Raw genomic sequence first — 27,065 nt, forward strand, 5'->3', positions numbered from 1 at the left:
TTATTTAGCCCCTATTTACTATCATTAATTTACAGCTGTGTTTATTAATTCACTGTGCCCCAGGTAGCAATTCACTGTACCCCAGTACTGGAGCGCAGCGTATCACGTAACACAACTCATTTTAAACTTTTCTGTGAGCTGTTAGATAATAAATATTTGGGTTGCACTGGGAAGTCTAACAAATTAAATATAAACTAAATAATGCAGGTGTGGATATGTAAAAACTAAAACTATCAGAGATGGTCCCCATAAATCATTGGTTGAAATGACTCTGTACTTATTATGTCTATTAAGGAGTATTATTTCATTGAAAATTGTCTTTGTTGACAAACCAAATATTCCTTTATTTCAATATTATGTTTTTATAAACAAACTAAATCTCAAATACAACAGTATTCATTAACATGGGACAATTAAAAACAGTATTCAAAACTGATATTCAAAAATGTTTAAAATTTATTGTAACTAATAAAAGTTTTTCATGGTTTCACTTCTATAAAATTACAATACTTCTACACTTCAGAATTTTTACATACTCAGTGAACTCTTTTTTTTTTGTTATTACTATACCTCCTCATGATCATGGTGTGAAACCATGATGTGAATAACTACAGTAAAAGAAGCCATTTTTTTAAATATAAACTTCTGATATAACACACTCTAAAACTATAGCTAACATTAAAAAACAATTGACAAACAATGTTTCTGCAAGCAACATAAAATTGATTAACAATTGACAAACAAGGTTGCTGCAATCAACATAACATTGGAAAAAAATATGACAAACAAGATTGCTGTAATGGAGAAATTAAAGAACAATTATTGAAACTAATTATATTACTGAAAAGCAAGTAAATTGTTTAAATTTAAAGACAATAATTATATATTTTAGTTATTATTTTAGTTTTAGGTGCTTCAAAAAGACCTAACGTTCTTATTAAAGAGCACTGCAAAAACATTTAACCAGGAAGTTCATCATTTTTCTTATCAATAATGCTTATTTTGCCAGAACCAGAACTAAAGGAGCTTTTATCTCTTGTTCCATCAACCAAAACTCATTCTCGGTTGACTTGTCATTCAGCAATGTTGCATCCTTTTACTGTATCTCTCCCTGCATGCTATAAAAACCTATATTGTCTAGTCTTTTTACCCACACTTCAACAATTTGAACTCTCTCCCGTCTTTACGTTTTCTTAACTCATACAGCTTAAGTCTTCTGCCAATCGTTTCTTTGAACTTTAACTATACTCTTTGTTTTCAAATAACTTCCAACTTAATTACTTGCAGTCTTGTTGGGAGTGAATTATAATTAAAAATTTGTATAAAACAATATATACATAAACATATATTGCAAAAAAAATAATGTAAAATACCATACTACTATTCAAACATGTGCACCCTTGTAGTTAAGGGCATTATGGTTTTTATAAAAAAATATATATAAAAGCGAACACATATAATTAAAACTACTTTTATAATATCTATACAGCAAATGATAACTGATTACATAATTATTCATTTTAACTCTAACCCTAACCCTGACCCTGACGGAATACTATTTTAATAAAATCAACAACAAAAAAAAGAAACGTAACACAAAATTTGATATTTATAAATTAAAAATATTAATTTATAAATTAAAAAAAAACTTTTAATCAGTTTCTTTTCTTTTTTTTATCCATATAAAAATAATATTTTAAAGCTATCAAATTAAAAAAAAAAAAAATTAATTCTCACCTTTTTTAATTTCTTTTCTTGCTTGTTCAGACAAATGAAAATCCATCGCTTCATATCTAAACAAATTTATTTAAAAAAAATAACTGACAGGCGATCATGACAATGTGTAAATACAAAAAAGTTAAGAAATCTTATTTAAATTTTAATAATATCAAATTAATGTTGAACTGAATATGAGAATATGTGAGTGACGCAAATATAGGTGTTTGACTTAAACTGATATGAGTCATGTGTTCGCACATCTTATATGAACCTAGGGTATTAGCCAATCCTATGGCCTCACATTTACTGCAGAATTCCTAATGGATTTAAGCTTCCCAAGATTCAAAGACCTGAACTTTTCTTTTTAAGTAATATTACATTTCTAATAAAAATCCCCAATATTTTGCACAACAACAATAGATACTAATGATATCGCAAATACACTGCAAAAAAGATACTTGTGGCTAATATCTTAGACCATGTATACAATATTTTGTTTTGACGACTTGGCAAAAACACTTTGCATTTTCGATAATTCGTGTGATTCAAAATTGGGCTGAAACTAACAAACTAAACAGAAGAGAAAATTAAATATAAACAAACCATAAACGGCATAGAGAAATAAAATCTTAATGAATAATAAAAAAAAAAAAACTAAACCTGTAAAACTAAAAGCAAGAAATTAATTTCTTTTCATTAGAAGCATCTCAGTTAATAACTAAACCAAATAATTTTTACACTTCCCATCACTATTGTAGCCTTAACATGGTTAAATGTTATATATTATGCTATAGATTAAAAGTTGTCGACTAATATTTTGGTATTGAATGCTGGTTCAAATCCTTCAACCATTCTTTTTTTTTTAAGTTTTAATAGAAACTAGCTCTAACTAAATTTAGCTTGACCAAATAAAACTTTTGTAAGAAGATGTTTTAACAGAAACTTTATTTATTTTAATAATTTTAGATTTTAATTGTGACAATAAATTCTAAAGAGCCAATATTTATATTTTACCAAATATTAGTTTAAATCTCTGGGGACATTGTAAACTTTTTTATATACCAAATGTTGTCTAAGAACAAACTTTTATTAAAAGAAGAAGTAATTGAATCTTTATTAAAGAAAATACTTTATTGCATAACTTCTAAACCTATTAAACTCCAGAATTTAGTTTTATCAAAATAATAAATGAAGAACAGATTCAGACAATATTTATTAAGCAAGAATAAAAAAATATTCTGATTCTCAAATTTTAGACTTGGATGAATTATATAAAGACTTTAAAAAATATCTCTTTAGGAAAGGAGAAATTTTTCCTTGCCTAAAGATATACTCAAACTAACATACTCTGTTTCAAAAAGATTCAATACTTCTACTACAGGTCAGATAAATTATACTAAAACTATGTTCTTTATGTAGTATTTATTTAGGTTTTCAAATGGTTACATTTAGAACAATTCATGTAGTGATAAATGCTAGTTGCTCCTAAAAAGCTATATTTTATTTTTGCATTTTGTATTAACACTGGTTGTCAAAAGCAAGAGATATTTTAACAAATAGCCTGACTAGTAGCGGGGTGCTGCTACATCGACTTAGGGTTTGGCATGGGGCTACAATCTTTTTATTCATTATTCTTTGTTTAATTCTTCTTTTTCTAAAAAAGCTATATTTATTAAAATAAGCAAAAAAAATGAGCAAATGCTCATAAAAATACGCTATAGTTGATACTTATATATATATACATATATATATATATATATATATATATATATATATATATATATATATATATATATATATATATATATATATATATATATATATATATATATATATATATATATACATACATATATATTATATATATATATATATACATATATATATATATATATTTATATATATATATATATTTATTTATATTATATATTTTTTTTTATTTGTTATTTATTTCATTATCAGTTATTTGTTTTACTGAGACAGATAAAAAATATAGGAAGAAATCAGTATAGCATCTGTGTTGTATCATTAAAATTAAAACTAAATGTCATCATTAAAAAACTATATTTAATTCATTGAAAACAGTTGAAAAGATATTTATATTATTATTTTAGAGTTAAATGACAATGCTTCAATTTTTTATACAATTGTGCAATTGCTATTTTTGTGCATTAAGGCAAAAATATTTGTGTGCATTGTAGTCTCGATTATTAGTAAATTAAAAATAATTGATGAAAATAAATATTGTTTTATATTTTCGACGACATATATATATATATATATATATATATATATATAAACATATAAAAAGATATGGATTTCATTAAATCTTAAGTTAAAATATTGTCTTAAATTAAAAAAAAATCACAATTTGTAAGATTCTTTTATGTTGTAATAACATAAATGAACATTTGCATTCAATGTGATAAGCCGTGTATTTTTTTTCTGAATGCTTAAGAAACATAATTATTACCATTTTTTTTTCTGAATACGTAAGAAACATAATTATTACTATTTTTTTTCTGAATACGTAAGAAATATAATTATTACTTAATTTCTTAATTAACTTCTATATTTTATCTAAATTTATATTTTTTATTCGAAATTTTTATTTTTCGTTTTGTTTGCTAATTTTTTAAGCTTTTCCATTTTTCTATATTATTTTTCAATTTTTTATTCAATTAATTTTTTAGTCTAAATATTTTTATTTTCTTTATAAAATCTATATAATATAATAAATATAATATAATAAATATTTTTTTTCTTTGAGATTTATTAAATTGTTTATTTTATTTTACTATTATTGTTATTATTGTTCCTGTTATTATTTTGATATTTTACATTATTATTATTTCTTTATTATTAATTTCATATCAACACGACGTCATAACAATATCTATGATTAAGCAAGGTAAACTTAGCTGGTCGGAACTATCCGATATTATATGTGATCAAAATGAAACTATTTAATGACTTGAAAATGAATTGAATTATTAAAATCGAAAAAAAAACCGAAAATAGTTCAGCTTCATTTTGTTCAAATCTTTCTAACAAAAATAAATTCGCAGAAAAAGCTATTGTTGTAAACTTAATTACCAAAACTATACTATCATAACAGGAAGAGAAATAAAGCGCGAAAAGAACATTATCGTTTTTGGAATTCCAGAATCAAATAATTTAAATGAACTTGAAAAAAACAACAACGACAAAAAAATAATTGACGAGATATTTGAGGAAATTGGTACAGGCAATGGAAAATTTATTAAAATAACAAGATTAAAAACAAAACCGACTCAAATACTCCTCCGCCCATTATTGCTGTAATTCCTGAAAACAGCTAGCGTAATAAAGTTTTACCACAAGGAAATTACGCAAAAACATAAAATATACAAGTGTCTTATTAATTCAGATATGGCACTCGCCGAAAGGCTAATCAATTCTCAACTTAGAAAAGAAAGAAATAAGAAAAACTAACGAATCCTAGAGAATGAACCAAACTCACCCATTTGATTAATTTTCAAACCATTAAAAATATTACTGAAATTAAATCCGTCAAAGCTATATACACAAACATCGAATCCTTATTTAATAAACGCCATTAACTCAAGCAGATTGTAAACAACCTGAAACCCGAAATTATTTTTTCAAAAGAAACTCTGCCTAAAATAAAAAATTTGAAGTTAATGATCTCGAGTTTGCTATTGAATATTACTTACTACATACAAATCACTACAATAGTTCTTGCCGAAGAGGTTTAGCAATATTTATACATAGCAAATTAAAGTCATCCCTAATAAACCAAGATATATTTCCATCTGAATAGCTCAGTTGTGAAATTATAAAAAAAACGTCTAAGTTATTGTTAAGTTTATATAACAGATTACCAAATAGTAACGATGAAAACACTAACTGCATAAATCAACACATTGCCAAACATTCTTATTATTGGAGATTTTAACTACCCGGACATCATCAGGCAAAACCCAAAACAACCTATTACAAATTCCTCTAAATCAATTAAATTTACTGAAAATATTCGCTACCCTTTTTTAACCCAACATATTTCAAAAGCAACACGCATCAGACAAAATCAAAGTTCTTCTACAATAGACCTCTTATTTACTTCTGATGAAAACATGATTTACTTTTTAATTCATCTTGCACCCATTGGCAAAAGTCATCATCAACTACTTTACTTTACTGTGTCGATTGAATCTATTATAAATATACCACAATACCATACAAAACATTTTTATACAAAAGGAAACTATGACAAAATTAATGAAGACCTTGCAAATATTAAACTCTGTCCAATATCCAACTCAGACCAACTATTAAGTATCTTTTTCAATAAACTTAAAACTAGTATCAACAAGAATATACCAAATCTAACTTTAAAAATATAAATCGCTCAAAACGGATTAACTTTCAAATAATCAATGAACTTAAATTTAAACGAAAAAAATATCGTCAATATGTATTGAACAGAAATGAAAAAACATATAATGAGTACCGCATTTTACGAAATAAAACAAAAGCAAAGCTCCGAAAAGCAATTATTGGATTTGAAAAAAAAATGGCAGGGGATATAGACCAAAATCCAAAAACATTTTACTCGTATTTCAAATCAAAAAGAAAAAACAAAGAAGCATTTCCTGACTTCGAATACAATAATATTGTTGCAACTACTAATCTAGATAAAGCTCATCTATTCCATAGTTTTTTTGCTAATACTTTTTCAAACAAAAAAATAACAGCAACAGAACCATTTGACCTAACATATAAAAATGTATATCCACTAGCAAACAATACTGATCTAAGTCCAGAAAACATCGAAACATACCTCAAAAATCTAAACTCATCTAAATCAGCAGGCTCTGATGCATTACACCCAATAATATTTGAGAAAACTTGCTTTTAAATGTCTAAACTAACTATCTACTACTTTTGACAAAGTCCTTGAGAGAGGATCAATACCCTAAATATGGAAAGACGCAACAATTACACCCATATTCAAAAAAGGAGACAGATCAAAAGCCCTTAATAATAGACCTATCAGTATAACTTGTACTTTAATAAAAATCTTTGAAAAAATTATAAAAAATCATATTAAGACACACCTGATTAAAAATATCTTATTAAGTCCACACCAATATGAATTTCATCCAGATCATTCCTGCTTAACTAACCTTTTAACTGTAATTAAATATTGGACGTCATCACTTGATAATAATATTCCCATCGAGAACATTTATCTTGATTTTAAATTTCTTATTTCTAAACTTAAAGCTTGTGGTATAAATGGATCAATACTGTATTGGATTAAAAACTTTTTGAAAAACCGTAGACAAAGAGTTGTTGTTAATGGTAATTATTCAAACTGGGTACCTGTTAAAAGTGGAGTTCCCCAAGGCTCCGTCCTTTCAGTGTTACTTTTTATTATATATGTCAACAATATCCCTGAAGTAATCAATTCAAAAGCTGCTTGTTTTGCTGACGATACCTTCCGTTCGATTGAAAATACTCAATATGCGCAAGAATTACAAAATGACATCGACGCTCTTGTTACATTGTCTTAAAATTGGGGCATGTAACTAAACATTGAAAATGTTAATGCACTTAGGAAACAACAACAAATCCCATATTTATTATATGCATGATCCAGTCAAAAATATAAGAGTAAACATTAAAACCACAAATTGCGAACGAGATTTAGGTGTTCACATAGATTCGAGCTTGTTATTTTCCAAAAGAACAACTACCAAAGTCATCAAAGTCACACAAATAATAGGAATATTAAAAAGAACATTTGCATCATATCCAGATTTATTATCATTCAAAAAGCTATTCTCAGCACTAGTCCACCCTCACCAAGAATACTGTGGATCAATCTGTAACCCTGGATTTCTCAAAGACAAACGGCAAATAGAAAATGTTAATAAGAGCTTCGAATCGAATAAATGGATTATATGATCTACCATATGAGCAAAGATTGTTGGCGTTAAATATGACAACTGTAAAATACAGGCTACTTCGTGCAGACCAAATCAACGTCTATAAATGGTGCACAAATATTAATAGTGACGGGAGTCTTTTTGAAATAGATAGCCAATTAATTAATCATGATCATGTAACTAAACTAAAAAAACAATCTTCTCGATTAAATTTACCTATGAACTTTACTTTTACTCTTAAATATTTTGTTAATGTTCTGAAATGCTGTTTTAAAAAATTCTGCTCTTTCTGTGTTCTCATTTTTCTAATTTTTAAAGCGCATTCCTCAGTTGATGTTATTAATAAACGGTATTTTATTTTGCATTGGAATGTATTGCGACCTTGACTCAAAAGTTTTCCTGTTTACTTGATATTGATTTATCGGAAAGATTTAATATTGGATTTTTTAAAAGGTTAGTAGTTTGTGTTGAAATAATATATAAAGTATTAAAATTAAAAACCAAAGCGTAGATTTTAATCATTCTGCGTTACTGCTGACTAAGTAACCATCTCTTTTTTTTAAATAAATAAATACATATATTTACCCACAGCTACTGTGTTTTGCCAGAATAGTGGATAAACACATGCTCAGCTCTGCAACAAATTATTATATTTGTAATAAAAAAAATAATAATAATAATGTTGAAGAGATTTTAATTTAACATTCAAGAGTTTACTGGTGGAATTGTGCACCATTCATCATTAAATAAGATTTTAGTTTTTTCTTATAAATAGTTGTGTTTTTTTTGGATGTTATTTGGAAGTATATTCCAAAGTTTAGGACCATAATAGGATAATGCTCGATTACCAAAGCGATTGCTGCATTTTGTTTTTTTTAATTTTAGTGTTCTTTCTGACATTTAGTAGTGTACACAAATTTGCATGACGTTGGTGCTTCCAGTATATTAGATTTGTGCATTATTAAAAAGACATTGAAATATATTGCAATTTGTTTAATTCCTGGATGAGTAAATGATTTTCTATTCCAGCTTTATATGCTAGTCTTGCTGCACAATTTTGAACAGACTGCCGTTTTTTTTAATAGTGACTTTTCAATTCCATAGTAGACGGAGTTGTAATAATCTAGCTGTGCAAATATTATATTAGTGAACATACTATGGTACAGAAATCTTCGTACAATAAGAATTATTTTATTTTAGATATTTTCCTTAATATATTGCAGCAGCTTTTAACAATCTTATTTATTTGTGTTTTTAAAGATAATTCATTGTCAAGTTTTACCCCTAAACTTTTTGGCTTTGTCAACAAATCTAATGCATTCTTTGTTAATAAAAGTACCTTTAATAATTTTTTTTTAGGTATAATTATTTTTTTGACATAATTATTATTTTTTTTTTGATTAATTAACACATAAAAATGATTCACTCATCTATTTAGATATGTATTTAAGACATTTTGGTATATTTAGGACTAGTGCATTATATTGAGATGAAGAAAGAAATGCTTTTAGAGTTTGATGATCATCTGAGTATTCAAAAATTTTAACATTGATTATGTTCAGATATTTGTATAGTGGTGTCATATAAATATTAAAGAGCTTTGGACTAGGACTGTACATTGTGGTGCTCCGTATTTTAGATTTTGGTTCGTGGAATAAGAGTTACCAATTTACGTGTACAGTTAACTACAAATGGTTCGAACCACTTGTGAGCTTAATCAATTATACCTATTTTACTGGTTAATAGTCCAAGTAGTTTTTGTGATCAATAGTGTTGAAGGCAGCACTTAGATCAAGTAACATTAGTACTGAAGATGTATGTTTATCAAAGATTTAAATATATCATTGATAAGCTTAGTAAAAGTGTTTTAGTTGAGTGATGTTTTTTGTATCCATATTGATGTTCTATATGAAGATTGTTTGTTGTCATGTGAGAATCAAGACAATTTTTAAAAAACTGACTATTATAATCTGATATGTTTTTCTTTGTTTAGAATATTTGAAGACCAGACCTGAGTAAAGTAATTATTTAAGTTGTTAGCTAGTTTCTCGCCTGAGCAATTATTGTTGTTTTTTTCCTGAGGCCTCTTACTCTTTTTTATCACTTTCATCTTTTGTTTTCCTAAATATTTTTTTTGCTTTTCTTTCTTTTTGCCTAAGTTGCATATATTCTCCGTCAAACCAAGGACTTGTTTTGACTTCTTTTCTTATTTTTTTATTTCAAAGGGGTATGTTTCTGCACAATATCTTTCATTATTTGATTATATATAATTATTTTGTCTGTCATATTTTTAGCTGATAATATTTCTGGTTTATTTCTTGATAGTCATTGTCAAAAGACTGTATGTCCGCTGTTTTTAAATTAATGTATGTAATAGTTTGGTAAATTTTTTTCTCTATTTTTTGTTCTTCTTTAAAATCAATGGTATACAATTATTTTAATAAATATTTGTAATTTTGACTTTTTTTATTAATTAATTGAATAATAACTTTTTTAAAGAAATAATTTTTTTTTGAAGACAAATTTAAATGTGATCACACTCCTGTGACAGCAAGGCGTTGCAGTGGCTTGTGAGGTTTAAATTAAAACAAGAAAATAAAAAATTTAGTCACACATAATTGCAAGGAAATCTTTATTTTAAATTAAATTAAACTAAAAAAAAATGTCTGGTTTAAAAAGAGACGCAATTTTGAAAAAAAAAAACAAGAGCATGCAGTTTCAAGACAGTGGCAAAAGCAAAATCAGCAAAAGTAGAAAGATTCATTTTGTCAGTAGCACCAAATATGAGAGGAGAAAAAATTTGCAAAAAATTGCAAAAACTTTTTTACAAATACCTAATCTAATAGCTGTTGCAATAAACTTGATACAAATGGACAGTTTTACTATTGAAGACAGTGTGAAGATATGAAATAAAGAAAGAATTAACAGCTTATAATAGGATATATAGCGAAGCTATATATTCATGTTTGTAAACAATGAAGACGAATAAAGAGAGTGTCAAAATAACAAAATAAAAAGATTTACCAATGATTCTATATGTTGATTTTATTTCTTGGGTTTGCCTCAATTTTTTCAACCCTTCTTTTTTAATCATTTGCATGCATTTGGATTGTTTTGCTTTAGCTTAAAAGTTAAATAAAATTGCCAATAACAAAAAAAAAAACTTTAAAAACGAAAAAGCAAAACAATATTGTTCAAGTTTTTGTACCGAAAAGACAATAAAGAAAGTAAGAAATTTAATTAACACAAAAAATTTGAATTTATTTTTAAATACATATTTTTAAATGCTTATGTTAATAATGTTAAATATGATAATATAGTTTTTAGTGTATTAAATATTTTATTTATATTTTTCTTGATACTTACTTATTAAATAAAGTTTGTATCAAACATTTTAAACTGTTCAATCTTTTTTCTTTGTATGGAAAAAGTGTTTGATGAATAGATTTTTTTAACGAACAATATCAAGGCTATATATAGAGAGAAAAATATTTTGAGAGTAATTTCTCTCAAACATATAATCATCGTTCTGAAACTATCAAGGTAGAAGAATAACTACAATTATAAAAAATTCATTTTGTATCATTTTTTTACGATAAAATTAACATCACATAATTAAAAAAATAAATTAAGAATAAATAACATACAAAAATATTTACCTAATTTTTTCTTGACTTGATAAAGTCAAATCTAAAATTTAAACAAATAACTTTTTTATGTTGAAACTATTTGAAGGCTCCAGGGAAAAAAAGATCCCAAATTTGTCAGAAAAAATTGTGCTAGTACCATCTAGTAGCATTTTTTGTTGCCTTTCAGAAATTAAATTGCGAAAGTGAAAAAAACAATTGCAATCCTATGAAAAATGCATTTTAAAATTGCCTATCCATTAATATACGCACACGTTTTTAACAGCTGTAAAAGTTTTATTTGCTCATATCTCAAAATGAGATTTTTGGTTATCTCATCGTTTTTCCTCTGGACCTTTCATTTTGAACATAAAAATTAGAAAGTTAAAAAATATTACTATAGTGTTTCTTTATAATAATTTGTTGAATAAAAGTTCTTCAGAATGGTTTGCATTATTAATTTTTTTTTTGCATAATGAAAACATTTTATTTTCGGTGATTTAATAACTACTAGAAGTAGAGAAAGGGTAGAGCGGGGCAAGTTATCTCAGAAACTATGTATCACATGACAAACATCTAATGGATGAAAGTTAGTTAATTCGAATGTTAACAAAATGCGCAAAAAAAGATTGCTGAAAAGTTATTGAGTAAGATACAGAGGCACTTTTTCTATTTTAGGTCAGAAAGGTAAAAAAATAAATTTTTGTTATTTTTCCTTTGTAGACTTATAAACTTTTTTTATCTGTTATCACTTAAAAGTTGATAAATAACCTATTTATTGGACTTTTGAATAAAATTAACTTTTTCTTTTTAAGTCTAACTGTTCTTTTTAAAACCTAACTAATACAACACCTTGTATAGTAGAGGTAATGACTTTTGATACACATGTATACATAGTATGGAAAAAGAAATAAAAAAAAAAATTAACTGAGTTAAGTGATTGGGAATTACAATATCTAGAAGTATTTCTGGTCATTAAATTCATAGTTTATTGAAAACTGTGAACACTGTTTAAATGTCAATTTATGCAAAAGTTTATAAAAAAACAAAACAATAACTTTTCTACGGCAAAAGTTATAAAAGTCAAAACTTACATACTTTTAAATAATATTTTTTAAAACACCAGGTATTTTTAGGATTATAAATTTAAAAAAATGTAAGACAAAAATTATTATTACTTTAAGGTCCAAAAGTCAACCAATAAAAAATTATGCTAAAGCTGTTTGCACATTTATTTAAAAAATTTGAATGTTCTAAATAAAAAATTAATTAATTGATAATAAAAATATTAATAATAAAGACATATTTTGAAATAATTTAGTGATTGTCAACTGGCCCTAGCTACAAGTCTTTTGACAGAGCCCCCAATTCCATTGCAAGCACTCTTTCCATGTGATGTAGCAAAAAAATGCCATTCTGCAAATATTTTATATTCTAGTTCATGGTGATAGAAGTTAGATATATTTTTATAATTTTTGTATTGTGAACCCGCACCATCTACTGATTTCGTTGGTTAACCAGATCGGATATCCGGATTTCCTTTCGATTATCAAATATCGATATTTAAATAATAAAAACCGGCTTTTAAATTTTCTGAATTTATATCAAAATACGAAAGGTGATTCAAATAAGGAATAAATGAAAAAATAAAAAAATAAATACTTAAATTTAGACTCTGACGCAACTGCAAGCATGCTAACACTGAGAGCGGCTTTTGATTTTTGTTAGATTTTTACCGCAAGCCACTGCACAGTGGGCCAGAATGCACTTTTACTGGACAAAATTCATAACTAATTTAATATTAGAGCTATATTCACTAAAATTAGTATGAGTACTAATATGATGTCTGCGCTTTTTATGAAGGTAATATTTTTTTATTTTGTTGCTATGGATACCTTTATTTTGCTTAGCAACAACCTACTTTTGTTATCTGCAGATATTTTATAAGTGCTATATTCACTAAATTTGGCATGAGTACCAATATGAGATCACACTTCTTACAAAAGTGATAATTTTTTAAATTTAGTTGTTATGGATACTTATATTGCTTAGTTACCGGATACTTTCCTTAGTTACAAAGTGGTAAATTGATATTTGAATATCTTATCGGATTATTGACCCACCTATATTGAATAAAAATTGAGTATTTAGGTAAATAATGTTTTAGGAATAATAAAAGCAAAAAATAGTGCAACAAAACGTTATCAATTTTAAATTACATCAAAAAATTATAAAACAATAATATCGTTTGAAGATTGTTTAAGTAATTGTAAAACATCTGAAGGAAATGCTTTATGATTTGTTTGGTGTGATGTTGATTTACGCAATGATGAAATAACAGGATCACTGGAAACTAGGAGTCTATTGATAAGATCAGTATTTGTTGCTTTTCTGGATGTTTTTCGGCTGAAATTTTCGCGATAAGATTTAAAGTCTTTATTTCTAGCCTCTTGAGCTTCCTCTGACATAAGTCCGATGGGTAATGTAAGGCTTTTAATTATGTCATGTCCATGTATCAACACTTTGTGAACTGATTGAGCCATGTAATACCATGGATAAAGGGACACATATAGTCTAAAAGTGTCAAAACAATAATCCTTGAACTTTAAGCAGTCTATTTCATATCCTTAAGAGAGCGTTACCAAGATAATGTAAAATCTGAATATAAGGTTTTGGTCAATACCCAGAATTTCAGCTGTTTGTTCATATGCTGCAAAAGCACGCCTTGAGGTATTGCCATCATTACTTGTTCCAGAACCACCACTTTTAGGGAACACAACAACAAGTCCCATTTTGTTCATAAAATCAGTCTGAATCTTTTGTTTAGCTACAGATGCCTTTTCTTTGTGTTCTTTAGATCTTGCTTGCCACTTTCTTGTTTCTTTTTTATATGCAATGTGCAATAACATCTCAAAAAATCGAATCCATGCATGAAGACTGGAAAGACCATATTTGAACTCTCTGTTAGTATAATCTATATTAAGAATATCAAGACTATTCATATTTTTTGGAGAGACACCACACACTGAACAGCATTGGTATGAGTTATTTTTTTCAGATAATATTGTTTGAACCTTCCCATCAATCATTGTAAGTTCAATAATACAATTCACTTCAATAGAAGATCCGCAAACCTCTAATAAAATCATACCCAAGCTTTCTATCTCACTTTTAATGTACTGATCTTCTTCAATCACAGATTCCTTGGATTCCATTTTGTATGCAAATCTTATGGGTCTACAATAGGCTGTGGAGGACGACTTTTGATTTCTCCAAATAGGCACCTTTTCGTTGCTGTTGTTAAATCCAGTCAAATCCAATGGGACAAGACAAGTAATAAATAATGATTCTTCACGCTTTAAATCTCTGTTAATGTCGGGTTCTGATAAAACTTGTTTATAAATGCTTTGGCCAGTAGCACTATCAAAACCAGCCTTACACGTTAGTGTCATTGTTTTTATTGCTTTGTCGTTCAATATCATGTGCCTTAGCACAGGTTCCTGAACTGCACAGATTCTTTGCAAAGTATGAGTTATTAAATCTTTTAAAGGAACTGAAGCTGAATAGTCCTCCACTGTTATGTTTGCAGGATAACATTTCAATTTTGCATCTCTGACATCATTGTAAGCGGGGTAGATGTTATATTCTTTCTCCAAGGCTCCGCTTCTAATCAATTGATAGGAAGCTTTTGTCAGACTTGCATCAATTATTAAAGCCAGTGCTTCGTCTGCTGAATATTTAGTTGCTTTATCTGTATTTGATATATTTAAAACATTCTTGGCAGCAATAACAACAGATTCATCTCTAAATTTTTTATTAGCAGCAAAAAATAATTCATTGGATGAATGAGATTCAATTAAACAAGATACACGCTGTTTTTTAGTTTTATTAGAACTATTATCAAATGCAACTGGTTTTCGACCACGTCTACTTGCAGTTGGTTCATTGTCTTTTTTTCTGACAATTAAATATTCATTAAGCCAGTTCACAAACTTCTTTTCAAAATTTTTCACAGTATAGTTTGCAGATTTCCACTTTTTTTTATACAAGTAAACAAATCGTTGAACAGCATGTCTAAAATCAACGTCTTTAAAATCAGCAAATTTTGGCTGAATAAATTTTAATATATCTTCAGTAATATTTTGTTTTGAAATACTAAGATTGTTTTTTTGGAGAAAATTATGAATGTCTAAGTTTAACAAAACCATATCTAAATAATTATTGTAACAAGTATTTTGTATTTAAAAGTAAAATGTTATAATATATATGTCGCCTGGACTACTAATACTTGTTAGTAATTAAGTTACTACAAGTGTTAGTAATTAAAATTAAAAGTAATTAAATTACTGTCAGTGTTAGTAATTAAATTACTAACAACTACCGAAAATATGTTGTTGCTATGTTATGCAAAGTAAGGTATCCATAGTAACCAAAAAAAGTTAACCTCATAAGAATTCTGAATTTCATTTTAATACATACCCCCAATATTGTGTATTTAGCGCAAGTAAAATACTGTTAAAACAACGTTAATGTAAAAATGAGTTGTTGCTATGCAAAATTTAGTACCATAGCAACCAAGTTAAAACATACATAAAATCTGAACGGGGATTTAAGGGGACGAGCAATCAATTAAAACTCGATTGAAGCATCATATAGCTCAAATAAATATAAGACAACACATGGCAAATTATGGTAATTATTAGTTATTGTGCGGCAAAAAATAAGTTTCTAAAGAAATTTTATTTTTTAATCTGTGATTTTTAAAGTATAACTGAGATAACATGCTATGACAAATTTATTTCACACATTGGTTTTTCTTATCTCTAAATACTCTAGAATAACATGTACTAATTTTTTGTTTCAAAAACGTAGATGTAATTGAAATATAACACAACGTTGATGTCACCGTTAATTACTTATTTATAATTTTTTTTATTTTTTTATTTTATCTCAATATTCAAATGCTTAGAGTCCTGGTAACTAAGGGATTTAATATAAATAAATTATCAATAGATTTCTCCTAATATATGTAGATACTAAAATTAAATAGGTTTTCAAGATTAGACAACTAAAATTTTTCCCATTTTGTCCACCTACTGGCCCACTGTGCACTGGCAGTAACTTTCGTTATGCTTCGCAAAAAAGCATTAATATTCTTTTTTGTACATTAATTTTTATTCTCGACACATAATTTTTTTGTTCTTAAAGTTTAATTAAGTCTCTACAAAAGTAATAACAAATAAAAGCCATATTGTGTAGTTATAAAAAATCACTTTACAAAGTTAAGAAGTTAAGAAATACATTAGAGAAAAAAACTTTAAATTTAGTTCTAAAATAAAGCAACACAAGGACGTAAAACAAGATTTATTATTATATAAAGTATTAATAAATAATAGTATTAAAATTATTATTAAATATAAGAAACAACATTATATAAAATCGATTATTTCGTCCTTGAGTGGCTTTAGTATTTCAACGGTAAACTTAACTTGTTAAAGCGTATAAGAATTTAGGTAAGTAATTAATTAAAAAAAAAAACACATACTTATCTTATTTGTAATGAGTTTGGACTAGTTATTATTTATAAAAACAACTGTTTTAAGCACTTTGCATTTCCTGTTGTTATATGAAACGTGTTAAAAAGTTATATAAATTAAGTTGATTTATTAAGCTTTCAACGAAGTTTACTATTCGAGTTTCAATTAGTTTTTTGTGTAATGTCATCCAAATTTTATTGTAAAAAATGACGGTTTTATTGCACAGTTTCCAATGTGAAGTTTTTTTTTATTAAAGTGGCTGGTAGCGAAAGAGTTTAATAATAAAATTTCACAATTAATTAGGACTTAATAAATAATTCTAATTTTTGTAATTAATAATGACTTTATAAATATTTTATAATAATATCTAATAATATTTTATTAAATTATATTAAGTTTTTTTTAATATAAACTCAACATGCTAAAACTTTCGTAAAAAGTTTTTACGAAAGTTTTAAGTTTAACTTTAACTTCAGCATTATATAATCAAAAGGTTACTTTTTTCAATATGATACTTAATTTGTTCAGAGTATAATGTCTTACCGCAAGAAGAGCATTGTATGGGAGTATTTTAAGAAAGCAGATAATAATATTGCTTTGTGCGATGTATGTTGGGAGGCAATATCATGCAGAGGAGGAAGTACGTCTGTAATGCAGAATCACCTGAAATTGCTTCATCCTCCAAATCTGGTTGCTGGCACATTTGGTGCAGGTTCAACATCTAGTGCTAGGAGAAACATGGGAAATAGCTTGATAACAGGTTATTTTAACAAAACGACTGTGGTAATAAATCGAGAAAAAAAGGAAGAGTACCGCAATAAGTTGGCAATGATGTGCATTCAGGATCTGCATCTCATCGATTTTGTCAAGGGAAGGGATTCCGTGAAGTAGCGCAATTTTTGTATCCAGGCGCTAGCACATTGCAGGCGCATAGTATATTTATATATATATATATATATATATATATATATATATATATATATATATATATATATATATATATATATATATATATATATATATATATATATATATATAGTATATATGTTACTGTTACCCGCAGTACCAGGAATTGGCTAAATGCTAATGTTAATAGTAAAATTTAATATTGCAACTCTGAGTTTCATGTGATATCACAATCATCAGGCAAGTTGTAAAAGTTTAATTTTGCTACCACACGAAACTCAGAGTTGAAATTACAAATTAGATTATAAACATTATCATTTAGCTAATTCCTGGTACTGCGGGTAACAGTAACATACATACTATATAGCTCTAGTTTATCTATTGAGCACTTTTTCAAGTATACAATATTATACATGATAATATAAAGATATTTTCTTTATTCATATATATACACTTACGTATATATATTATATATATATATATATATATATATATATATATATATATATATATATATATATATATATATATATATATGATAATAATAACAATAATTAATCAAGTTTAGGCTGCACTAGAATTATGTTCTAGTAAACCAATTTTCTTGGTTAGAAGAGCCGTTGCACTTTTTAGTGCTTGTCAGAAAGGTTCTTGAAGCAGTTAACTGACGAGGCACAATTCTATTTGCCATATAGACACAATTCCATTTGAAAAGAAATTTTCCTCCTTGAGCACCGTTCTTTGTTACTAGAATCGCAATGAGGGTAACTCCTTACTCCACTCACTGGTCCTTTCAAACCGATTGAGCTTGCAATTTTGTTTGGATAATATTGTTTGATAACGTTGAAATTATTTATCATTTTTAAAATATTGAATTGCATCACCTCTTTTACGCCTTTCTTCTAATGTTGTTAAACCAATTTTTGTAAGTCTCTCTTTGAATGTCATGTTCTTTAGTTCAGGAACTAGATTTTTAGCTCGACTTTTGACCTTTTAAATTAATTTGATGTCTAACTGGTGGTAAGGATTCCAAACTGAGGTTGCATACTCTAGATGAGAACAGACAAAGGAACAATAAAATTGTTTCTATATTCCATGTTTTAAATAACTGCATTAGAGACCCAAGCACGAAGTTTGCTCTGGTTAAAACAAGTTTTGATCTTTTCAATTCAGGTTATTTGTAATTTGTAAACCAAGATCTTTTTCAGAAACAGTTTTTTCTAGCGAATATAGAGACCCATTGTCGTTAATTATTGTATATTTGTATATAAGAACTTTTGATGTTGCTGACGATTTCCTTAATACCATCAAATTACATTTTGCATAATTGAGCTTAATTTTCCCTTTTTTTGACCAATCAACAATATTTTTCACCCCTTTTGTAGTGTCATTTGATTGTTCAAACTTTTAATAATTCCTATTAGTTTACAGTCATCTGCAAAAAGTTTGACATAGTGTGTAATTACATCGGGAAGATCATTGATAAATATGATAAAACGCAGCGGGCCCAATACAGAGCCTTGAGGGATCCTCTTTCCATTTTAGTAAGTTTAAACCTATGACTACTCTCTGTCTTCGACATGTCAAGAAAGATTTTAGCCAAGAAAGCAACTGATCTTTTAAAACCATACGCACTGAGTTTAAGTAGAAGAAAGTCATGATAGACAAGATCAAAGGTTTTGGCAAAATCTAAGAATATAAAATCTGCTACCTTCATTTTGCGTTTGTGAGATAATGTCAATTGATACTGTTAAATTCGTTGAGCATGATTTTTTGGGAACAATGCTGTGCTGTGCCAAGTTGAGAAAATTGTTATCGATATGGTGTTTCATCATTACTGCTTTAACTATGCGTTCCATAATCTTGCAAGGTACAGATATTAGGGAGATTGGTAGATAATTTGAAGCTATTTGTTTGTTTCCTTTTTTAAAAATCAGTCTGATGTTGGGTGATTACCAAGAGATGGGAAGAGTACCATTTTGAAGGGTATGAAAAAAGATTGGAAGAAGAGCTTCAGAGATGCTGGAATGACACTTGTGTATAGGTTGAGAGGGGATGTTGTGGCCACTAGGAGTCTCAAACCTCGATCAAATGACACTTGTGTATAGGTTGAGAGGGGATGTTGTGGCCACTAGGAGTCTAAAATCTTGATCAAAATCGAGAGAGAAGATTGATTTAATAGCAGATGTTAAAAAGTCAGGAGTGGATGATTAAAATTCGAAATTATTTTACCGAAAACAGAATAAAAGTGATTGTTTAGTAATTTGCTGTTGGTCGAAAGTAACTTGGCCAGATTGGGGTTTTATTAATTTGATTTTAAATTTTGTTTTATTATTTGGATAGAAAATATTTTTCGTAATTTTTTTACTGATGTTTTGATATTTTTATAAACTTCTTTTAAGATTCAATTAAACTCGATAATAGCCTTGGATTTATCAGCCGAGCTCAATGTTGTAAACCAGATCTTGTATTTAAATTTAGCTAAATTTCTCAAATCAATGGTAAACTATTTAGGTTGGATCTTTGTTTGTTCTTTGAACATAGGAATGTGTAATTTAATTAGATTTAAGTAGGCATGGCAAAACTCTGAGTCCACTCGCTCAATGTTTAGATCTTTGTAAAAATTGAACCAGTTGATTAAATCAAGATTTTGAGTGATTTTTATGTAACTATCTCGTCTATAATTTGGTCTTTTGGTTAACGTTTTAATTCTATGAGTATATTTGCTGATATTATTGTTCCAAGTTTCCGTAATAAAAATAATATGTGAAGAAGTTGTGACTGTTGCAAGAGATTTGAGATCATCTATTTTGATAAGAACAGCAGTGGCATTCGTGTAAAAATATTTTAAGGTGGAGAATGAGTTTATATTATTTTTATGGTTTGAGTCAAGTTTATATTATTGCGATTCAGTTTCGGAAGAGTGATTTCTAAGTTTCGTGAAAAGATTTCACTCAATTCTTCATTATTATTCATTCTAGAAATTTGATTGATTGTGTTTTTGTGGGTGGTATTGTTTGGCTTTATAGCAGACTCTGCATAACCATTACTCATTAAGTAATTCTTTAATTACAAATATTTCTGGATGTTGTTTTGCTGAGTCGCTTCTTGTTGCAGCTGTAGCAATGGCTGATTATTTTGTTGCATGAGGTAGTGTGTTCCAGCCTCAAATGCCTGCATAGATATCTTTTAAAAAAACCCATTTTTTCCAACATAAAAAGATTTTCTTCTATTGTTTATTTCATAGTGTCTACTCTTGCTGTCCTGGTATTTCATGTTAGCGTTTAGTTCATTTTTTTTGTCTGCTTTTTTATGCTGCTTGTTGAATGCTAGTTTTATTGGGGTTTACATAAACAACATTATATTTTTCATTCTCTCTCAGTTTACGTGCATTTATAGTGCTAATTTAACTGATTCTTTATCTTTTAGTTTAACAATGACCAATTTTGTTGAACTTCTTTCAGGTCCATACAATATTCTAATTGATTTTGGATTTAAAGTTTTGTTCACTTAGAATAATACAGTGTAGTACGGTTAGTATTTCTTTTACTAATTGATCAACTTTGTTTTTGATTTCTTCTGCTGACCGCTGAGACGGTTCAATATTGCTAAGAACAATAATGTTTTCAATAGGTTTGGTTTCCTCTAGTTCTTTTCTCATCTTAGTAATCATTATTACTTCTTCCTTAATCTTATTCTTATTGAACAAAAAAGCAAATACGGCTAACGGTTGCATAGTTTAAGTGGTGGAATTTCCAGTATTAGATATTACTTTTTTCGTTTTTAGGTTTTGCTTCCTACGTTTTTTCTACGAGATATTTATGCTATTTAACTTTATTTTTTTATTTTTTTAACTAAGTTAAGTTCGTGCATGGAGAATGAGTTTATGACATGTTTATATTTAGACTATAAAATTTATAGAACTATTAAGTTGCCATGGTTTGCATTTTAATTATTAAAAATTAAAAAAAAAGCAGTTTGATGGTTTGAACTTGCCATGCAGCAATGTTTACTGTTTTTAAAGCAGTAAGGGGGTTTAAAAATACGTTTTTTATAAGAACATAACTCAAAATTCTAATTTTACGTTTAAAATAAATTTTTTTTATTAAAAATATTATATTTAAAAATAATGAAAAGATAACGGTTTTACAGCAACTTTATCACAACCTCGTTTAAAATTCTAAGCCGAGTGCGCAATAATTACAGATTTTTTAAAATTAATAAAATAATATTATACCGTGTATAATACTTGAAGAATCAACTCGGACGATATTATCTGATAATGCACGAAGCATTGTACAAAATAATTTAATTTTGTAACTCTTCAATTATCGATATCATAAAAAATAAAATTACTTAGTATACTTATATAAATAAACAGCTTTTAAGTAATAGTTAATGCTGATGAGATAAAGCGCCAGGCAATATCCATGACAGCCGATATATATTAATTACTGTTCAGTTTTAAATAAAAAAAGTTAAATAATAAGCCTTCTTGATTTTCGTCTTCTTTGCTATTACTTTTAAATTGAACGGTTGCAAGTTTAATTTAATGCTCTAAAGTGTAAATGATTGAACGACTTCTGCTGTTAGACTATTCCATCCATAAACGACTCTATTGCTGAAAATTTATTGCCTTTTCATACAATTTATAACCAATTCAGGTTTCAATAAACAGACCCTTGTCGTACACTACTAAGGACATCAACCCAATCTGTCACACTTTCACCTAAAACCACTCGTTGTTTTCTGTATGTAAAGAAGCAGACTATCCACTTAAGAACTTTATTAGAAATACCATAAGTCAATAACTTGGATTATAACTTTTTATGCGAAACACTATTGAAAGCTTTTTTAAAGTCTATGTACAATATATCTATCGGTGTTCCATTATGAAATGCATCCGTTAAAATATTTAGGTATTTTAATAGGTTTGTTGTAAAACTTTTGCTTTTCATAAAACCATGTCGTTTTTTCGAAAGTAAATTATTTTTTATCAGGTATTGCATGATACAATCAGCTATTATTATTTCCAATTTTTTACATGGTATTGAAGTTAACGAGACGGGTCTCATAAGTTGATCATAAATAATTTCACCATTTTCATTTTCCGGAGCTCGAATTTGAGTTTTTACTGAATTCTTCTCATTGATATATTTATAAAGCAATTAGATTTGAATTTGTTGGCTATAGTTCTTTCTGACTGTTTTCTTTTGTTCTTGTTCATTTTTTATTTAAATTTTTAGCTTATTATATTAAGTTTTTGTTAATTCGACACTCCAGCCATTTCGTTTGTTTGAGAGCCATATATTGTTTTTAGTTCTTATTTTATTTTTCAATTCGGGAGTAATGCATTTGTTTTTGTTCCTTCTATTTTGATAATTAATTCTTAGGATAAATAGTTCTGTTGCATAATTATAATGATACAAAAATAAATCATACATTTCATTCAAAGATTTACCTATAAATTCCATTTCCCAAATCATGTAATTGAAATGACTTGAGAATACTTCATAATTTCCTTTTTGATATAGCACAATGGATTTCTTATGTTCTTTAAAAGACTTAATATCATTCATTAGATAACGACACTTTAGTAATTGATGACCCTGTTTGAAATTCCCAAAAAGAGCTGAGTGAGTTATAAAAATAATTTTTTTTAATGTTTGTAATAATAAGGTCTAGAATATAAGTTGATTCGTAGCTTGCTTTTTGGAATGTTGGCTCACATACACATTGAAACAGAAAACATTCTTCAAGACATTCGATAAGGTTATTAGTTTGAGATTCATTATTAGTTGCTAAAAAAGGACAATCATTGTCAGAACAACCTATTGAATTATAGTTGAAGTCCACTTTAATAAAAGATCGCTGTATTTTTGCTGATAAATACTTGTTGTAGCAGCATTAATTGATAACAAAATAAAGTTATTGTACTCATGAGGTATGTCTGGAGGTCGATAAATGCATCCATTTAGAATTTTTTTATTTCTAAATTTTATGCATTTTTTAATTTTTTAATCTGTTTTTAAAGTTCAATTTTTGTTATGTTTTTATGAAGCATGTTCTGTTTTGTAGGTGACGTATGGAGGCTGTATCTTGACAGGCTATTAGTTTTATAACAGCTAAAGATGTCCTAATCTAAATATAAGTAATTTGTTTTTAATTTTTTAGTGGTTTTAAATAATTTTATGCTGATTGTTTAAAATGTTTAAAATGGAATAACAATATTTTGTTTGTTATTTTATTTTTAATACAATAGCTTCTTACATATTGTTGGTTTTAATTTCTATTTAACCTTCATCTATAAAACTGATTTAAAAAAATTAACACTTTCTAATATATTTTCCTATTCTATTATATTACATATATTTAGCTTGAATCCACAGACTATTCGTTCATGTGTTTTTGTTTAGCACCACTTCACTCTATCGCCTTTCTCTTTGTTCTATAATTCGTTCTCCTTCACCTCATAACAGCACTCTTTTTGATGTTATTTCTGAACATATCGACCAAGCTCTCTCTTTATCCATCAGCTAAAAAAGTTGTTGTTGGTGACTTTAATGCTCAACACTCTGAAAGGTTTGGCTCTAGTGTCAGTGATTCTGCAGGCATTAAAGCCTACAATTTTTGCCTTTCTCCATCCCTAACTCAAATTGTCAACTTTCTAACGCGCTTTCCAGACAACGCGAATCGATTTCCTTCTCTACTCAACTTATGTCTTGTTTCTGATCCTAGTCAGTGCTCAGTTTCTCCACATTCACCCTTAGATGCTTCGGATTACAGTTTGATCTCCCTAAAACTAATACCTCACTCTAATTCATCACCTGAATCCCCCTATTATCGTACCTCTTACAGCTACCTTAAAGCTGACTGGGACTTCTTCCGTGATTTTCTTTGTGATGACTCTTGGGTAGAAATCTTTCGTCTTCCTGTTTACAAATGTGGTTCTTACATAACTTTGTGGATTCAGGCTGGCATAGAATCATGTGTTCCCTTTCAACAATGGCAGGTTAAGCCTAACTCTCCTCCATGGTTTTCCTTACACTGTGCTGCTGCAATTGCCAATCGAAACTGCTACTTCCATATCTATCAGCAAAACAATTCTTCTAAATACAGACGTTTGTTTTTACTGCAAGAAACCATTGTAAAAAGGTTTTGTCTATTGCCAAACCCCGCTATTCTCAGGTCATGAAATCTCGTATCTCATCTTAAAAATCGCTCTCGTGACATCTGGAGAATCTTTAATAGTCTTAACAATAAGAGCAAATCTTTAATTCCTACTTTCTTGTAAGGTTCAGACTTTGTCACCTCATCTAGAGACAATGCTGAATTGTTTGCTAAAAACTTTTCATCGGTATTATCTCAGGATTCCACTAGTTGCGTTCTACCTGATATTGCCAACAAACAAGTTGATCCATTGCTTGACATTCGTATCACTTCAGCTTCTGTATCTAAAGTGATTTCCTGCCTAGACTCTTCTACAGCTTGTGGCCCGGACAACATGCCTGTTATTGTCATGCAGAAGTGTTCTCCGGAGCTGTGGTCTATAAACTCAAAACTATTCAACAAGTGCTTATCAGAGTTTCGTTTTTCAGCCTATTGGAAGGCGGCATCTGTTATCCCTACCTTCAAAAATTCTAGAGAGCGATCTGATCCGTCTAACTGCCGTCCCATTAGTCTTCTTTCTATCATAAGCAAGGTTTTTGAACCTTTAGTTAACAAACACTTAATTTCTCATCTTGAATCTAATAACTTGGTTTCTGACTATCAATATGGATTTTAATCTTCTCGTTCTGGAGCTGATTTACTAACAGTAATTACCGATAGGTTTTATCGTGCATTAGATAAAGGTGGAAAAGTTAAGGCTATCGCTCTTGATATTTTAAAAGCTTTTGATAAAGATTGGCATGCTGGTCTTCTCCATGAGTTTTCTTCTTATGGTGTATCAGACAACATCTTTAAGATTATTGAATCCCTCCTTTCCAATCGTAGTTTAAAAATTGTCCTTGATGGACAGCACTCTTGTTCTTTTTCTGTAACTTCAGGGGTTTCTCAAGGTTCTATCCTTGGCCCTATACTCTTTTTAATTTACATTATTTTTATTTTTTTTTTATTTTTTTTTATTTTTAGGTGCCCCAAGAAGTCCTAACGGTCTTATCACAGAACACCGCGGAAGTGCATTTAACCGGGAAGTTCACGCCTCCTTCCCTACCGTGACGTGAAAATATATCCAGAGGTCGTTTCGAACCTGGATCTCTTGCTTATATAGCAAGCGCTCTAACCACTGCGCCACGGCCGCGAAATTACTAATCTTCCAGATATTCTCACATTTAAGGTGGCATTGTTTGCTGATGATACTACCCTTTATTCGTTTCGTGATAAGAAACCAACACTCTCTGATTGCTTAAATGGGGCAATTGAGCTCAAAAAGGATCTCATTTCTGCTTGAGCATGGGGCTAATAGTGGCTGGTGAGCTTTAATACAGATAAAACTCAATTTTTTTGAGCCAATTATTAAAGCTTAGATAAAAGCTTAGATTAAAGCTTAGATAAAAGCTTAGATAAAAGCTTAGATTAAAGCTTAGATTAAAGCTTAGATAAAAGCTTAGATTAAAGCTTAGATAAAAGCTTAGATAAAAGTTAGATCTTCCTATATTTATGAACGGTGATGTACTCGATGAGTCATCTACTCTTCATTTTCTTGGATTAACTCTTACTTCCGATCTTTCCTCGAAACCATGTATCAAATCAGTTGCAAAATTAGCATCTGCTAAGGTTGCATTTCTTTATCGAGCTCGACACTTTCTTACTTCAGATTCTATTCTCTATCTCAATAAATTTCAAATCTGAACTTGTATTGAATACAGTTGCCATATCTGGGGCGGATTTTCTGATGATGCCCTTTCCCTTTTAGACAAGGTGCAAAAACGCATTGTAAACATAGTCCTACCTGCTCTTGCAGCCAAACTTTACCCATTATCACATCGTCGTAATGTTGCTTCTCTTTCTCTTTTTTACAAATACTACAATGGGCACTGCTTCAAAGTGCTAGCGTCTCTTGTGTCAACTAAAGTTTATTCTCGTGTTACTCATCATTTATTTAAGTGTCATTCTTTTTCTGTGACTATTCCTAATTGCTCTAAAAACTCTTGTACGTCTAGTTTTTTTCCTTGAACATCAGTTCTTTGAAATTCGCTTCCTTTAGCTTGCTTTCCTGCTTCATTTAATTTGCAATCATTTAAGTTGTCCGTTATCCGTTTTCTTGCTCAATAATCTTCATCTTTTCTCTTCCAGTAACTTCCAACTCTATTTATTGGTTG

The 27,065-nt window shown here is 28.4% G+C and overlaps 1 protein-coding gene across 2 annotated transcripts in view; it reads right to left on the bottom strand.

Annotated features, from left to right (window-relative positions):
• Positions 1-27,065, bottom strand: part of LOC136075052 (NACHT, LRR and PYD domains-containing protein 3-like) — an 85,877-nt gene that overhangs the window by 42,239 nt on the left and 16,573 nt on the right. The window contains exons 4-5 of one of the 2 annotated variants that reach the window (XM_065787284.1): positions 11,333-11,363; positions 1,738-1,793 (exon numbers count right to left, since the gene is read on the bottom strand). In XM_065787284.1, coding sequence (XP_065643356.1) covers positions 1,738-1,793; positions 11,333-11,363 — 87 coding nt within the window. The remainder of the gene's footprint in view (positions 1-1,737; positions 1,794-11,332; positions 11,364-27,065) is intronic. The other variant, XM_065787285.1, reaches the window with a different exon arrangement.

This window comes from Hydra vulgaris, chromosome 01 (assembly GCF_038396675.1).
Source record: "Hydra vulgaris chromosome 01, alternate assembly HydraT2T_AEP".
In the NCBI taxonomy this organism is placed as follows: Eukaryota; Metazoa; Cnidaria; class Hydrozoa; order Anthoathecata; family Hydridae; genus Hydra; species Hydra vulgaris.